General features: G+C 37.4%; 1 protein-coding gene across 1 annotated transcript in view; it reads right to left on the bottom strand.

Moving 5' to 3' along the window:
- BMPER (BMP binding endothelial regulator) overlaps window positions 1–18,869 on the bottom strand; it is a 534,092-nt gene that overhangs the window by 249,121 nt on the left and 266,102 nt on the right. Inside the window, exons 10-11 of the mRNA XM_087918003.1 lie at window positions 6,929–7,033; window positions 758–803 (exon numbers count right to left, since the gene is read on the bottom strand). Coding sequence (XP_087774129.1) covers window positions 758–803; window positions 6,929–7,033 — 151 coding nt within the window. The remainder of the gene's footprint in view (window positions 1–757; window positions 804–6,928; window positions 7,034–18,869) is intronic.

Below are 18,869 nucleotides of genomic sequence, written 5' to 3'. Positions count from 1 at the left end.
TATAGGAATATTGGAAATTGCATTATACTTAGTCAGCTTGTCTTTCAAGGGCAGACAATTCAGGGCAGGATTTTTCCAAGTGTCAGAAAACAGAAAGATGAGGATGAAAAGATTAGGGTTAGGGTTCAGGCTAATATATGAATTGTTCTTTAGTTAGAACTTCAAACTCATGGCTAATACTTTAAAAATTAAACAGCTAAATGCTATAATAAAGATTTATTATATTTGCAACTATAAATCTGGACTACCCTGACTTTCATTAAGAATATTACTTATAAAAAGTCTTTTAAAATTGTTATAGCAGGACTAGAAATTCCCAGCAAAATTCCCAGCAAAATTCCTAGCAACTTCCAATAGCAAATTCCATGCTATTATTAATTTCATTGTAATTTGTATATGTTTTTAAAAATTTTTATGGCACTGAATATTATTTCAATTATATTTTATTTGAATTTATTTCATATTAAGATAAATAGAGATTATCTTGGGAGAACTCTCTAATCACACCAAGCATTTTAAGCTTTTCATTATAGGCTTCTTGTTTTTTATTAACAAGGAAATGTAAGGAATAAATAGCAATATTATCAAGATTTATATTGATGTATTTATTTGCTCTTCAACATTTCTCATAAACTCAATCCTATTGCAACTATTTACTTTCTTGAAAAAAATGAGGAATAACACACAATAATTTATTCTTATTTTGCTGACAAGAAAAGTGTTGGGGAAAAAACAATAAATACATGAACTTACTCACTTTCAGTGCAAATGGGACAGCATCCTTTTCGGTTGAGGATCTTTCCCTAAATGAAACAAGGACAAATAATATGGGATGGGAAAAGAATTCAATGTAATGCTTTTAATGCATTATGGTATCTCCTTCCTGAAACAACAACAACAACAACCCTCAACATTTTAATAAATTTGTACTAAAGTAAAAAAAACATGCAAAAAGATAAATGAATACAATTTTTATTTTTAGCGGCTCATGCCACTGTATTTACACTTCTGATAGTAAAGAGGTACAGAGAGGGACAAATTGAAGAAAAAGATAATTCAACTGAGGTTTCTCAACTGATGAAAACGTTCTGAGACAGTTAATATTCAAGTTGTGCCTTCAAACAAAGGCTTCATTAACAGTGGAACACTGTTTGCAAGTAAACAATATTATTTTAAAACAGTGTTGAGAAACAATGTCAATCAATATGTCCATGAATACAGCATTAAAATGTGGTAAGGACAGAAGTTTTGTTCCACTATATTCTATGGCCACTCATTACAAATATTTTACAGCTGGTCATTTATTACATATATTGCCTGTTTTGATAAGGCAGCTGGCATATGATAAGCTGGTCAATTGCACTGCTCTCCTAGTGTCACAGGATAAAATGGTATGAACAATTCATCACTCTAATTTTCCAATCAGGAATACAGTGTGAATGCAGAAAATGAGGCTAAGTGAGCAAATCATGCTTAAGAAAGAGTGCAGAGAAGAGCAGCAAAGATGATTAGGGAACTGGAGGCTAAAACATACGAAAAATGGTTGCAGGAATTGGGTATGTCTAATCCAGGAAAAGAAAGACTAGGGGTGATATGATAGCCGTATTCCAATATTTGAAGAGCTGTCACAAAGAAGAGAGGAGCAACCTAGAACTAAGAACAAGTTTCCTGAAGAGAGAACAATTAATCAGTGGAATAGGTTGCCTTCAAAAGTTGTGGACACTCCAAAACTGGAGGTTTTTAAAAAGAGCTTTCAGACATTTTGTCTGAAATGATATAGAGTAGGAGTGTCAAATTTGATTTCATTGAGGGCTACAACAGGGTTGTGTTTGACCCTGGGGGACTGGGATGGGTGTGGCTAGGGTGAATGTGGCCAACTTGATGTCACTCGTGTTGGGGGCACCTATGGTGGCCCAAGCAATCTGCCAGTAAAAACAAATTGTTGAGCTCCATTTTCAGCTGTGACTGTGCCTCTTGCAACCCTCTACCAGCAAAAACAGAGATCAGGAGGCCTACCGAACTCCATTTTTGTGCACAGAGATACTGCGTGCCAGTCTTTTGTTGTTTCCACATTGGCCCCGCAGGCCAGATCTAAGCACCCCACTGGCTGGATTCACCCCATGGGGCTTGAGTTTGACATTCTTTTCTTGTTTGAGCAGTGGGTTGGATTAGAAGACCTCCAAGGTCTCAGCCAACTCTATTATTATGTTAAGCTGCTTGAGTCAGAAGAGCACGCAAACACATTTTATCTTGGACTTCACTTTCACTCTAATCTCCTTCACAGGAGAAAATGTAGTATTGTATATATGCTTGCAGTGAAATGTGATAGAAATACAAATGATATCACATCTATCTTCATAGAATGAAGTCTAAACATATCATTATATTTTTTGCTCTGAGTTTCGGACACAACAAAAAAAAGTTCACATGATGAAAAACTTCCGGTTTGAGCTTCTTCAGCGACAGACCGAAACCTCATCTCTGAGAGGCTTCGATCCGTGCTCGCCGCTGGAACACCCCAAGCTGTCTGGTTTTGGGGCTAAGCCACCCCATAGAGCTGGTGGAGAGTGGGGAGACTGCCTGCAGGGTTGAGGAGAGCTGCATCTCTTCTCCCCAGCTGGCCATTACTCCCTTTCCCAAAGGCGGTTGCAGCGGTGGTCAGAAATGGCCACCACAAAGAAGAACTCGACTGGAAAAGAATGTGCAGGAGGAAGATAAGAAGAGAACGTTTTGGTTGACGGGGTCAAACAGCAAAAGCAACAACTAAGGTACCCTGGAATTGATACTATTAAAAAACTTGTTCCCTGAGAAGACTTTTAAGCTGCGAAGGAGAGAGAAAAGGGAAAAGTTTTCTCCTTTTCTATACTGACAGTTAAGAGACTTAAGCAAGAAATTGGAAAACATCCACTTTGACATCAATAGGCATTTAATGCTGAAAATAAAAAGTCAAAGGGGTAATAAAGATTTCTGGATAATTAAAAGATTTTGAAAACAGGAAAGGAGAGAAAAAGAATAAAAGGGCAGGATATGGAAGGGAGGAGACTGCCTGGAATTAAAAAAGAACTTACAGCAAAATCTCAACAAGACTTCCAAAAGATACATTCTAATTGAAATATTGCAACAAAAATCCCAGGAAGAGAAAGTCGAAAAAGAAATAAGAAGATATAACCTGGGACTATCTGAATACTTGATGATTTCTGGATTCTTGGTTATTGTTTTGAATGACTAAAATCAATTGGGTGGTTGTTTAAAACTGTTTAAAATGGCTCCACTTTTAGAAGAACTGAAAATGGAACTTAAAAAGTACAAAGAAGATGCACAAGAAGGGAGAGGTTCTTTTGGCTTCGTATTTCAGTTTTTAGAAATGGGGATTTGGAATTATGAGAAACAACAAGAAATGCCTGCAGAACAAGAACATTGCGACAAAGAAGAAGCCATCTTTAATGAACAAGTAATCTTAGATGGGGGGGGAAGGAAAAGGGGGAAAGAGAATGGAAAGTTTAAGATTGGGAAAAACAACTCCCCCCCAAAAAATAGATTGAAAAATAAGTATAAAATCAGAAAGCAACAGAAGAGGGAAATGCAGAAGAGAGAATTAGAACTAGAGAGACAAGTGGGTAAAAAGGGGAGGGAGAAGATGAGAGGGAAGAAAGAAAGGAAAAGAAGTTATAAAGGACAGAAGCAAAATATAGAGAAACAGGGCCTATTTAGAGATAATGGGTGAAAACTTAATGGAAAAAGGGATTCTGCAAAGGTACATAAGATAGTATGGTTATATTAGAAACAGAAATAATTTTAGAAAATATGAAACAATGTATGATTTAAATGTCTGATAAAATAGCTATCGTAATTCAGTGGAATGCTTGTCAATAAATAAATGTAACAAAAGGTATATTTAATGATTTATAAAACATATGTGAAGAGAAATAAGGGAAAAATTAATTATGGAGATTATATGTTTTTAAGGAAGTATGATACTTAATTGAACTGAACTGGAATGGAATGAGGGTTTATAATTACATATATTTACAATCTTTTTTTAAAAAAAAAGAATATAGTGTGTATTATAAGAATGTACCAAGCAGAATTCGATTGGAAGTTATGTATTATGTATTATATTGAAGGTCATAAACTTAAGGTATATATTGAAGTTTAAATAAGAGTTGAATGGATGTAATTAAAAGATATAAAGGTGTCATACTCCAATTAATAACTACAGGAGAAAATTTGTTTAATGAGAAAAGATAATATGAAATTGAAACAGAACAGACAAAAGTATAAATATAACGATTTGAATTGAGATGAGATAATCAAAATAAAATTGAGAAAATTAAAAGAGGGGAAAAACTATATAGAAAATGTAAAATAGTATAAGATATGGAACAGAATACAAAAAGGAGCATGAAATTGAGTTTTGTGTCTGTAGAAAGAAGTTCAACCTGGGACCATGCTATTTTCAAAAAGATGTTTTACTTGTATTTTGTATGTGTGAAAACCCAAATAAAACTTTATTAAAAAAAAAAAAAGTTCACACGATGTCATAAATCACCTTCTGATCCTTTTAATCAGGATGTCAGAATTCTGGCAGTTACCCCATTTAAATCATTGAGTCTCAAGCCAAACTTCCAAAACTTCAAAAGGACAGAACTCCTTTTCCCATAATTCAACAAACATCAAATCAGAAGGAAGTGAATTAAGTAGACAAGCTACTCTAGAATAGAGGTAAGAAATACATTTGAATACTTTTTAATTTCATTGGTTAGCCTTATCTCCGAGTTCGCATAAACATTTTCCCAGCAGAAAGTGGCTGGAATTCAAGCAAAGTTATTCTTTGATAAGTCTAGTTATTTGAACCGTCCTGCTGACATAGGATTCTGCTTTTGTCTTGTAAAACAAAGCCATATATTATTGATAACATGTGTGGTGGGTGTTATTAATAAATTGAGGAATTCCTTAGAAATACACCATTTTTCTCCATGAATATTTATAAGCACTTCCTATTTGGCAATCTTTGAGTCTAGCTTTGCTTCTTTTTAATAATCTAGGTTGGTATCCATAATCTAGGTTTGTATCTTTTCTGTATGTGAGTTTAAAAAAAACAAAACTAGTTAAGATTTTGGGGTAGAGGTTATGTAATAAAAGCAACTGCTCTTGGTTTTTCCTCATTTGGCACTGGTATATGACTAGCCACATTTAAATTTTATTTGTTACAATAGAAGACATGTATAAAAACATATGCTAGGCATGGGGCAGCATGCCCTGAATAAATCTTAAGCTCACTTCAAGTTTATAGGTTCAAAATGTATCTTGGCAATATATGTTGCAAAGGAAGGGATAACAAACAAAATATAAAATATAGAATCTACAGAGCCTATGTAGGCTCTTGTCAAAAGAAAAAAAAAAGCCTACTATTACTACAGGACATTTTGATAAACGGCATGGGTAAGAAAATTGGCCCAGTGGATATTGTGGTGATTTACTTCCTTTTGAGAATTCTAAATCCTCTAAGAATCAAATAATCCCCATGACATGAATGCAATTCTGGGTCTCAATATTTCCTACTGTTTTTTCTAACATGGATCTGGGCTTCAGTCAAGTAAGAATGAGAATACTAAGAGTGTTCTCCATTAAATCTAAGAGCTGAGTGACTCTGCGCCTTACCTTTCTATTCACTATTTAAAAAGTTATCACAAACTTAGTCTCTATACTCTATACTCTCTATATATACTCTCTATATACTCTCTCTATACTCTCTTCATACTCTACATAAATGACCTCTGTGATCATATTAAGAGCAACTGCGTTCTTTTCGCTGATGATGTAAAGCTGTTCAATACCACAGACAATACTGCTACCCTTCAAAAAGATCTTGACTGTGTATCAGAATGGTCAAACAAATGGCAACTTCAAATCTCAACAAATAAATGCTCCGTCTTACATATTGGCAAAAAAAATCCGAAAATAAAATACAAGCTGAATAGTCAAGATCTTGTTGATGATCCAAGCTCTGTAAAGGACCTTGGAATACTCACCTCTAATGATCTAAGTGCTAGTGCCCACTGCAACTACATAGCCAAAAAGGCATTAAGAGTTGTTAACCTAATCTTACGTAGCTTTTTCTCTGGTAATATCACACTACTAACTAGAGCATACAAAACATTTGCTAGACCAATACTCAAATAGAGCTCATCAGTCTGGAACCCACATTACGTATCTGATATTAGCACAATTGAGAAAGTCCAGAAATATTTCACAAGAAGAGTTCTCCACTCCTCTACTCATTGTAGAATACCTTATGCCACCAGACTTGAAATTCTAGAACTAGAAAACCTTGAATTACGCCCGTCTTCGGTCTGATTTAAGCATGGTATATAAAATCATACATTGCAATGTCCTACCTGTCAATGAATACTTCAGCTTCAACCATAACAACACAAGAGCACACAACAGATACAAACTCAAGGTTAACCGCACCAAGCTTGATTGCAGGAAATACGACTTCAGCAACAGAGTGGTCAATGTCTGGAATACTCTACCTGACTCTGTAGTTTCTTCCCCAAACCCCAAAAACTTTAACCTTAGACTGTCTACTATTGACCTCACCCCTTTCCTAAGAGGTCTGTAGGGGGCGTGCATAAGCGCACCAACGTGCCTACCGTCCCTGTCCTATTGTTTCTTTTATTTTTCTTTCATTTTTCTTATATGTACTCATTTCATGTATCCATAATTATGTATACACTTTTACTTATTATCTCGTAAACAATTGACAAATAAATAAAATAAAATAAATAAATAAATATACTGAGCTGTTTTCTGTCTGAAGGGCTCTTTAGTCTGCATGTATCAAGGCTGTCAAAAATTTATATGCAAAATCCCTACCATTTGTAAACAGCTCAAATCCTTCAAAAAAATTTACTGTTACACTCACCTGAGGGCAGCTGCTGACTGGAATACACTGCTTCTTGCGACATTCTGTCTTGCCTTTCACACAGGCACAGATGGTACAGTTAATAGAGGACCACATCTCTCCATCCTGCAAGAAGGAAAAAACAATACATCTATCACCTGAGATTGCAGGAAGAAGCTATTCCAGTGATTTTTTATCCCATTATACAAAGAAAAAGCAAATTCCATGTTGGAATTATGTCATTATTTAGTCTAAATCAATTATCAGGTGTCCATTTTCAACTGGTTGGATTGGCAGGCTATCAGGATAATTTTTCACTTGAGTTCTTCCACATAGTTAAATGTAACTCCAGACTTAATGAAGACACAATAGAATTTCCTATCAATCACCTGATTAGCTATATTTCTTTTTTAGGAATAAAACTTCAATTTGTGCTTATCCTATATCCTGATTGTCTTGTTTGGGATAACATAATTAGAAAAAGTCTGATTCAATATAGCCACTGTGACTGGCATGTTTAAATTATTGCACATAAAAATATTTGATTGTTCCATTAAGACAGAAAATTTATTCCCAGATAAATTCATTCTCCTTTACGCCAGAAATACAGCTAATACCGAATTTAAATTTAGATTACTTATGGGGCAAAGGCAGACATCTATTAAACATCTGAAAACATTTAGAAAATACAAAGGAGAAATTACCTATATTCTAGCAGGTATAGATACATTTGACTTAACCCCGCCTCCCATTCCCCCTCTCTAAAGATATTATGATTCCAATGTGTTGCTAAAATAAAACACTGGCTCAGTTTCTTACAATTTACATATATCAAATGAAGTTCCTAAGGTATTCCTTCATCAACTGATGGTGTAGAACTAGTCCTTTAATGGCCACAATATAAAGTTTTTGATTAATTTTTTGATAAAATTTTTCCCCACTACTATTAGTTTTTTTATTATAAGTAATTCTCTAAATAAATTACACTAGTTACTGTACATAAGTTACAGTAATAAGGCCACTTGTTCAGCAACTGTTCAATGGTGGGATTCTGATGTTTCTCACCAATTCAAGAGAACCAGAAAACTTTTTGAGCAATTGACAAACCGACTATTGGAAAAAAAATCTTCTCCCAACAGCTTTTTGTTTTCCCCACCTTACAGGGTCAATCCTGTTAGGATTACCAATTGAGGAAACAGGACCTTGATCAATGAATGGCTCCTGCCTGACTTCTGATAGGGCAGGAGGAAGGAGGTGTTCTGGTATGCCTCTGTGTGTTGTTTCTAGCCTAATCCTGCTTATTTTATTGCCCTGCTTAAGTGTTTTCCTAAAACTGCTTCTGCGGGTAAGCCTTGTTACATTGGAACAGCTGTTAATGGCCTTTGGCAGTACACCCAGACTTTCTATAGCCTGAGCTCCAGCGCTTGACTCCATCTCCAATTAAGGGTGAGAGGGGGCAATTGTTTCTTTCTTCTCTAGATCCATAATCTTCTCTAAATGGAGTAATCCGACTAGTCTTTCGGTTCTTTGTTACAAAAAAATGGCTTCGGAAGGTCCCACTAATGGAAAGTGATGAGGCTGCCTGATCAAGTTAAGCAATGGCTGAGAGGCAGGATGAAAGTTTGGCATTCTGTCTGATTTTTTTACTGCCTTTCTGGGGGCACTTGATCTTTTCTTAAATCTGGATGATTTCCTTAGGATATCTTGTGAGGTGAGTGAGACCAGCTAGTATCTTTAATGGGTCTAAGGATTGCTTCTCCTGGATGGGACTTTGTCAGATCATGTGATTCTCTTGTCTTTGGTGATTCTTCAGTCATCCAGGTCAGTGGTTACCAAACTGTTTCAACTCCTACCCTCAAAATGACGCTATAGAGCAACGGTCACCAATCAGTGGGCGATGAGAAAATTTTGGTGGGCTGCAGAGAAATCTCATCCCCAGAGCAACCCCCAAAGCAATTAATCCAGGCTGTGCAGAAACACAAGGCTGCCCGCCCACATGGCCCATGGGAACCCTTCCTACCCACTTACTCCTTACCCAGCAAACTTGCCTACTAAATTGCTATTTTTTCTTTTTCTGAGGATCAGCTGTTCTGCTGTATCGGGAGTTTTACCGTGTTTCTCCAACAATACGGCCTCCACCAATAGGAAGGCCCAGCATTCTTCCGGTTGTAAGGCTTCGGCGGTGGCAGGAATCCGCTTCTCTGCGGGTCCCTGCTGCGCTCGCCGTCAAGGTACCCCCGATCCAACTGGATTTGGGGGTTGTCGCTGCCCTGAAGGGGCAGCGGAAGACAGAGGAGATCCGGGCAAGGGCCTGGACTCCTTTTTCCTGAGACGGTGGGGTGGCTGTCTCCATGGCAGCCACAAAGGAATCTTCAACTGGATAAGTTTGTGCAGGAGGAAGTCTTAGAAGGAGAAGTTTTCTTGGCTAAACCACGACATTATGTTACTTTTAAAACACCCTGGAAACCTGACTTCGGATTGATACATTTGTTTCCAAAAGAATTTGTTACATCGGCGAAAGTGCTGAAGGAAAGCTCACTCCCCCTCCTTACGAAGAAAGCAAAGGAGCACAGAAAAACTTGCTCTTTAAAGGTAAAAATAAGCTCTTTGTTATAAGTGGGAAGGGGAGGACTAAAAATTTTTTAAAAAAACTTTGCTGGAGGAGACGCCTTGAAGATTACAAGACCATTAATTAATGGTAATACGGCTTTTAAAATACATCTGGGATTTTGCCTCTGGAGAAAAAACTGTAAAGAGAAGAAGAGGAAAAAAGTTTTGTTTGTTTGGATTGTTTGATAACTCTGACATTTGGAAACTACTTCAAGATTGAAAGCATCTGGGTTGTTTTAAAAAAACAACCTATAATGGTACCATCGGTTGATGAACTGAAAATGGAATATGAAAAATTAAAAGAAAGACAACAAAGTGGCAAGGATTCTTTGGGAGCTGCCTTCCATTTTTTAGAAATGGCGGTTTCTATGTACCAGCAAACACTGGAGGAAGGAGAAGGAGAAGAAGAAGAAGAAAAGGAAGAAGCCATTTTTAATGGACTAAAAAGTTTGACTAAGAAAAGAAAATGGGAAGGGAGGAAGGGAAAAGGAGAATTTAAGATTTAATAAAACAACCAAGAAAAAGAAAAATAGGGTGAAAAGAAGGTACAATGTTAGAAAGCAATTGAAAAGAGAATTACAACAGAGAGGGAAACTTAAAAAGGGGGAGGGGGGGCAAAAAGACCAGATTGGAGAAGAAAGGGAGGGAAAAAGAAAAAAAAAAGCCACGGGTTAGGACAAGATTTTTTTAAAAAAGTTTTTTTTTTAGAGATGAAGGATGATAGATAGTTTATAATTAAAGAAGATTCTGCAAGAGTGCATAAGATAGTATCGTAGTATTTGCATTTGAAACAGTTTATTGGAATATTTAATGAAATATTAATGTTTAATAATGATGGATGTTGATATTTGATTAAATATTAGGAGACCGTGTTAAATGATTAATGCTTAGTTAAAGTTTAATTTGTTTGTTTTAATGTTATTATAACTTTAGTATTTTATTTCTTCTATCCTAAAACAATGTACTTATCAGAATTAGAATTAGAATAGAAATTATATATTTAATTGTACTATAAGTTTACTATTCTTTTATTTTAAGATTTAATATGTAGAATGTACTAAGCAGAATCAGGATGGAAATTATGTATTATTTTAAGCTTTATTTTAGGAGAAGGCGTCATACTTCAAAAGTGATTACAGGGGAAATTTTTTGTTAAAGGGAGGAGATACATAGATGTTTGGTAAAGAACAGACAAAAGATATAAGTATAATGACTTTGAAATAAGATGAAATAAATAAAATATAATTAAGAGAGTGAAAAGATGGGAGAAGTTATATAGAGAATACAAAATGGTTAATAAGATATGAAGGGTATATAAGGTGGGCATGAATTTGATTTAGGTCTGTCAAAAAAGATGTAACCTGGGGCCAAGTCACTTCTCAAGTTTTATGTTTTATGTTTAGTGTGTGGATTATTTACGTTTGATTCTAAATTAATAAAATCTTGGAGAAATGAAATTAAAGGGAGAGAAATTGGGAAAAGATATGTATAAATGATAACTAAGGAGTTTTTTTTTTTCTCCAATGTTTTGCTTTAGGTTATGTATTTTGTGTGCTTATGACTGATTGAGAATTACTGAAACTTTGATAGAAGGAAATATGATTGAATGAAAGTGAAGGGAGAAATAATGAGAAATTTGGAAAAGATATATATGTGTAAATGGAAGTGTGATAATGTGGAACTATGTTTTAAAAAATAATGCTTTATTTGCCTTGTTGAAATTTATAAGTAATTCTTAGAAAGGAGGTTTTATACTTCTATGTGTTATGTTTTGTTTGTCTTCAAAAATCAATAAAACTTGTTCATAAAAAAAAAAAAGGAAGGCCCAGCATGTTTTATTGGCATAAAATCAAATTAAGCCCTTCCCCCCAAATTAAGGCCTATATTAAACATGTGAAATGGGGGGGAATGGCGGGGGAGGCTTGCCGTTAGGAAGCACTTTTGTTGCATACCCGGATATGGTGCTGCCTGCGTTGGTGGGACACTTCGTATCAGGAGACCTTCCGCCACCATTGCTTTCTCTTCTCCCTTGCTGCTGCAGCATTTAGAGCAATGCCGTAGCATTTGGCGCAGCCATGCGCGGCCAGCCAGGGCTCCTCCCTGCAACTGGAGCCCTGTAGAGACACTTGGCTTCAGGCGGTCCTGTCGCTGCCTTCCCTTTGCCTTCGAAGGTAAAGCCAATTCTTTTAAAAATGACACCCTACTACAACAAAGCCTCCCCTGCCCAAGAGGGAAGCCCAATCCCACATGGGGAGGCCAATCTCCCAGGGCCGCAGCGCAGGATCGGTCCACCCCGGGAGAAGCACCCAGCCACCATCCCTGCCTGGTGCTGGGCAGAGTGTGAAGAGCTTTGCCTGGGGCACCCAGCACAGCTGACAGGTGGGCCCTCCTTCCCGGCGGCAGAGATCTCACCAAGGCAGCGAGCGCCTCCCTACCGGGCCCTTCGCTTATCCCACCAGGACCGCGCCGGAGCTTTGCGGGCTGGGCAGAGCTGGGAAAGGCAGGTGCACACCCGCCTGCCAAGCAAAAGAGCCGGGCCGCCCCAAGCTTGGCTTCCTTCCCAAATCCCTCCAGCCCGAATCCAAAGGGGCCACCAGGAGAGGCCGCCCGAGGCAGTGATAGAGCCCACCCATCCATGGACAGTGAGGCAAGGCAACAGCCTGCGCTGCGTCCTCCTCCGAGCTGAGCCCTGCCGAGTCAGCGCCTCTGCCTGATGCCTGTTCCACTGCAGCATTTGGAGCTGCCGGCGCATTTGGAGATGTGTGGGGACAGGGACGGGCTGTGCATGGGGTGGAAAGGACAGGGGGCTTCGGGCTCTGGAGGGACTTGGGAAGGAAGCCAAGCTCAGGTTGGCCCAGCTCTTTTGCTTGGCAGATGGGCGTGTACCCACGGCTCGCTTTCCTGGCTCTGCCTACCCTGCACGGCTCTGGAGTGGCCCTGGCAGGATGAGCGGAGAGTCCGGCGGGGAGGTGCTCACTGCCTTGGTGAGAGCTCTGCTGCCGGGAAGGAGGGCCTGCCTGTCAGCTGCGCTGGGTGCCCCAGGCGAAGGTCTTCGCGCTCTGCCCAGTGCCAGGTAGGGGTGGCGGCTGGGCGCTTCTCCCAAGGTGGGCCAATCCTGCACTGCGGCCCCAGGAGATTCGCCTCCCCACATGGGGTTGGGCTGCCCTCTCGGGCAGGGGAGGCTTTGTTGTAGTAGTGCGCCATTTTTAAAATAATTGGCTTTACCTTCGAAGGCAAAGGGAAGGCAGCGACAGGAGCGCCTGAAGCCAAGTGCCTCCGCCAGGCTCCGATTGCAGGGAGGAGCCATGGCTGGCCACCCATGGCTGTGCCAAACACTGCAGCATTGCTCTAAACACTACAGCAACAAGGGAAAAGGGAAAGCAATGGTGATGGAAGGTGTCCCAATATGAAGTGCCCCACCAACGCCGAGGTCAACATCCAAGCTGTTGCCGCCTGCCCACCTGAGGAGGCAAGGGGGGGGATTAAGTCACCCCTGAAAAAACGGCCTAGCCATTTTTGGGGGGGTCAAAAAAAATAAGGCCCGGCCTTATTTTGTGAGAAACATGGTAGATTAGCTAGAAAGCAGGGAATCGTTGGATTTATTGCTTTCTAGCTCATCTTTAGATATTCGGCTCTGCTTTTAAGCGCAGTCGAACCTCTCTTAGGATTGAAGGGTCTTTTATTCAGTGAGACTCATGGCAAGAAAATTTTATGTGACAGACTGAGCTAGCTGATGGCAGATAGATAGATCACTGAATGATTCTGTGAGCAACTCAATCGGCCTGCCTGCTTTGCCTGATTTGGGGTAAAAGTTACTTTTTTTAAATTAAAAAAATCAATATTTACATATATGGTGTGTTGTGAGTTAATTTTGTGAGTTTGCTTGCAAGCAAATTTTATGTGAGACTCATGTAGCCAATGACAGATAGATAGATCTCTGAATAAATCTGTGATTCTGTGAGCAACTCAATCTGCCTGCCTGCTTTGCCTGATTTGGGGTAAAAGTTGCTCTTTTTTAATAAAAAAAAATCTATATTTATATAAATATTTATAATATTTACATACAAGCCATGGCCAGCCAGTCACATGACCACCAAGCCACACCCACAAATTAGGCCATGCCCACAGAACCAGTTAGTGGTCCCTGGGATTTAAAATTATGAGTTTGGTGATCCCTGAGGTCCAAAAGGTTGGTGACCCCTGATCCATGTCATGGTTGTCCCAAAGGTATTTTTTTTTTCAAGAGGCAACTGGACTTTCTTGGTTTCCAGAAAGTCTAGTTGCTTCTTGAAAAAGCACACCTTTGGGACAGAAGTCTCTTGCATTGATTTAGAGTAGCCAAGGCGCATGATTGCTCACTGATAAAAAAAATAGGAGCTAGGGGTATGGATCATCCCTCCAATTCATTTTAGTTTTCTCTCATGATAATAAGGCATAACATGGCATCAGGCTTTAAGTTTATTTAGACATCTGTGGCATGTATTAATTTTATTGTGATCATGACAAGCTTGGGAGGGCCGAAACTTGAACCTGGGTCCTCTATATACTTTGTTAATTTTTCTCTTTAGCTTGGCATTTTGTAGCCCAAATATGCCCACCCACTTTCTGGAGAGCTTAAATGACCTCTCTGCTAAAGGGTTTCACTTTATGAGCAAGAGTTGGCTGCTGGTAGTTATCACTGTATTTTAACTATTTTAATTCCTCAAGGTACTCTGGCAACCTGCCTGATTTGTAACTCTGGGTTGCAGGTATTGCTGATGAGAAGGAAGATATTTGGACAGGATGGTTTAGATTTCCATAATGGCTGTGACTGTCATTGATCTTATCTAATCTAATGATTGGTATTTAGGGCAGCTTTCTGCAAACAAAGAAGCTTTTTGTATTTTTGTACAGGTAATCTTTGAATTGCAACAGTTCATTTAGTGACCATTCAAAGTTACAACAGCACTTTAAAAAGTGACTTATGACTATTTTTCCCCTATGACCCTTGCAGCATCCCCACGGTCACATGATCAAAATTCATATGGTTGACAACTGTCTCACATTTATGATGGTTTTAGTCTCCCAGGGTTATGTAATCCCCTTTTGCAACTTTCTGAAAAGCAAAGTCATTGGGGAGGCCAGGTTCATTTAACATCCATGTTACTAACTTAACAACAAATGTGGCAAGTAAAGTCATGAAATATAGCAAAATTCACTTAATAAATTTCTCACTTAGCAACATAAATTTTGGGCCTCAATTGTGGTTGTATGGCGAGGCAAGGCCAGGCATGACAAGGAGTGGCTGGGAAGGGAGGGCTGAGGCAGGACTTGGCTGGGCATGGTGAGGAGAGGCTGGTAAAGGCAAGGTGCCCCTCAACATGAGTGATGTTGAGGTGGCCATGTCCACCCAGTCACATGCCCACCCAGCAATGCCTATCCAGCTGGACATTAGGGCAGAGAACCGTTTGTTAAATTATTTTAATCCCACCACTGCACCCATCCCATATCCACATTGGAAAGGAAAGAATAAAAAGAAAATAGATGAATTCTTTTGTTTAACACTATTAACTAAACAAAGAAAATGCTTTATTGCCAATGAGATTTTTACACTGTGGGTTTGGGCAAAAGAAAAAAACTCAATTAATTAAAAGAGGGATTAATTACAGTAGATAACTATTGTTTGTAAGGGATTTCATTTCTTATCTGAATTTAGATTCTCTCAACACAAAGATGATCTTCGCAATTATACAATTCCAATAAAGAATTACGGGTGGGGATGGAAATGGAGAAAAAAACTTGCATCTCTTAAAAGGTACCCAAAAACATTAGAAGCATTTGGGGAGAATCTCCAAATTTAGTCTCTTTGGAGGGATCCTGGGTAGAAGGAGAACTGAAACAAATTATTCCAATATGTCCCAATGATATATTGCAATAATCTGCTGTCCCAATAATATCCCAATGTATGAAGCACTGTAAGTCCTGAATAATTTTCAGAAACATCAGGTAAATTCTTATTGGCTCACTTGAAGGTAGAGTGGGAAAAGGATGTCTTGGGCTAGATTGATTCTTGCAAAATGCAGAGAAATTCTCTTTCCAAGACCATCAGAAGTACAGAATGCTGAGTTCTGGTTTGTCAGGCTTCGGAGGCAGCAGGAATTTGCGTTTGTGCGCGATCCCTGCTGCGCTTGCTGCTGGAGTGCCTTCGATCCAACTGGATTAGGAGGCTATAGTTATCCTGTAGGGATAACTGAAGAGAGAGGAGATCTGGGCAGGGGTTGGGGGATATTGCACCCCCCTTTTCCAGCCGGCTTAACTCCCTTTTCCAAAGGTGGTGGAGCAGCAGTCAGCAATGGCCGCCACAAAGAACCTCTCAGCCGGACAAGTTGTGTGCAGGAGGAAGTGAAGAAAGAGAAGGCTTTTGGCTGAACCGGGACGACAATTAACATCTGAATACCCTGGAACTTTGGCTCTTTAAGTGATATATTGTTTCCCAGAAGATCGTTAAGCTGCGGTGGAAAGTAAAGGGAAAGTTTTTTTCTCCTCACTTTCCTTCCCATGGAGACAGCAGATGGAAATCGGAAATACCCGCTTTGGTAGCAGAAGGTACTAACTTTCAAAATTAAAGCCAAGGAGACATTAAATTTCTAAACACTGACATTTAAAAATTAAAATCTTTTTGCTTTAAGTGGGAAGGAAGAGAGGTAAATGATTTATACTAACGTTTGTTGAAGGAGACTGCTTGGAGTTTTGTAAGATTAGAGATTAAATCGCAATAAAACTTCCAAAAAATACCTTGGAATTGTGTAATTGAATTCTACCCCAGGAAGAAAAAGTAGAAGAAAGTGAAACAGACTGTGCTGATTGCGCTGACTTTGATTGCTTGATGACTTTGGGACTTTAACTATCTTTTGAAAGACTAAGAAAACATTTGGATTGTTTAAAAAAAATTTTTTCACAATGGTATCTGTTGAAGAACTGAAAATGCAATTTGAAAAATTAAGAGAAGAGGAAGAAGAAGGCAAGGGTTCCTTTGGATCTATCCTTTGCTTTTTAGAAATGGCGATTTCTACTTATCAGGAAATGCAACAAGAAAAAGGCTGGGATGATTAAGAAGAAGCCATCTTTAATGGACATATGATTTTAAATGAGAAAGAAAAGGGTAAAAGGAGAAGAAAATGAAGAATTTAAGTTCTAAAAAAACAACCAAGAAAGGGAAAAGTAAGGTGAAAAATCAATATAATGTCAGAAAGCAACAGAAAAGAGGAATACAACAGAGAGGGGAGACTAAAAGGCTGGAGATTGGGGTGGGGGGGTAAAAAGGTTAGATTTGACAAGGAAGGAAGGGAAAAAGTGAAGGGAAGTTATAAAGGCTTAAAACAAGATGCTAATAAACAGGTTTTTTTCAGAGATAAAGGGTAAAATATAATCTAAAAGGAGATTCTGCAAAAGTACACAAAATTGTATTCTAGTATTTGTATTTGAAATATGTGTTAATAGAATATTGTAGGGAATGTGTAATTAATGTGTAATTAGTTTAATTAACTAATTTGTTATGGAACATTATTTTTAATATACTATAAGATCATTATGTTTTATATTTTAAAATGTTATGTAGAATGTACTAAGCAGAATCAGAATAGAAACTATGTATTATTTTAAGTGTTAAATTTGGGGGGGAAATAGAAAGGTGTCATACTTCAACTAGTGATTACAGGAAAAAGTTTGTGTTAAAGAGAAAGATAAATGGATAATTGAAAAAGAACGGGCAAAAGATACAAGTATAATGATTTAAATTGAGATTAAATAAATAAAATAGAATTAAGAGAGTGAAAAGAGGGGAGAAGATATATGGAAAATATAGAATGTTAAATAAGATATGAAATAGTTAGTATATAAGGTGAGCATGAATTTGATTTATGTCTGTACAAAAAGTTATAACCTGGGGTTAAGCCGCTTTCTAAAAAGAAGTTTTATGTTTTTATGTTATGTATTTTGTTAGCTTATGTTTGTTTATTGAGGATTAATGATGTTGGATAAGAGCATATGAAATAGTAATAATATGAAATATAATAATATGAAATACATGAAAGTATAAGTTTAATGAATACAATTGAAGGAAGAAACAGTGAGAAGTTGGAAAAGAGTAATAAGATATGAAGTTGAATATATAAGATGCATATTAAATTGTGTGTGGAAACATGATAATTTAGAACTATGTTGTACTTAAATGAGATGTCTTATTTGTTTTGTTAAGCAGTTTTTAGAAAAGATGTTCTATGTTCTTATGTTTTATGTTTTGTTTGTCTGTGTATTCTCTTTGAAAATTAATAAAATTTGTTACAAAAAAAAGAAGTACAGAATGCTGAAGAAAATAATGCACTGAAGTGCATTCTATGCGAAGAACAAAACAAATCTGCAGAGCATTCTATGCATATTCATAACATTCCATTTATTTATTTTTATAAATCGAGTTTTTTATTTTATATTACTTATACTTATCAATGCGTGAAGTGTGATATGATACCTGGGTATCATACATTTAGTACAGATAAACATAATGCTGTAACTCATGGTTATTACATTTCATTTTCATTGTTGCATGTTATTTAAACATATCTAATACTACCACCATTCAATTTCTAAACCTCCCTCTTGTTATTGCATAGATCTTGTTATATTAAAATATGTGTATTGTTGTTCCCCTCCTATTTCTATTTCTATTCTTTCTTATTTTTCCCATAATTCCTTTAAGCATACATAACATTTCTTTTTGCCATTATTTTTATCCCTTATCTTGTATTTGATATTTTAAAAATTACTCATTTTGCCACCCTGCTTTCAATATTCCAAATATCCAACACTACTAATTGATCCAAATATTAACAGTATTCAATCGATCCCGGGTTTACTTCTCCCACTCTCCACAATTTCTAATCCTTAAAAGTTTAAAATTTACAGTATATTTTAACATACTGTTAATATTAATAATATCATTAAATTCCCTAATCCTAAATTTCCACCTTCTACCCTTAGCTTATTTTAAAATAGAGTAAATTCTGTTTTTCTATTAGTATATATGCTACTGTTTATATTTTCTACTTTTCCATTTTGCTAATGTGTTTTATCCCTATCCATCATCCCTTTTTTTAAATAAAAGTTTTATTTAAGTTTTCACAAAACATACAAATACAAATAAAATATCTTTTTTTGAGAACAGCATGGCCCCGGGTTATCACTTCTCCATACAGACATAAACTCAATACATGTTTATCTTATGCATTCTAATCCATATCTTATAACTATTTTTGCAATTTTTTCAATAGCTTTTCCCTTTCTTTACTTCCTATAGCCCTACTTTAGATTATCTCAT

This window comes from Pseudonaja textilis, chromosome Z, assembly GCF_049901715.1.
Source record: "Pseudonaja textilis isolate UNSWEBS1 chromosome Z, rPseTex1.2, whole genome shotgun sequence".
Lineage (NCBI taxonomy): Eukaryota > Metazoa > Chordata > Lepidosauria > Squamata > Elapidae > Pseudonaja > Pseudonaja textilis.
Note: the sequence above shows the minus strand (reverse complement) of the source record. Positions and strands in the feature narration are given on the sequence as shown.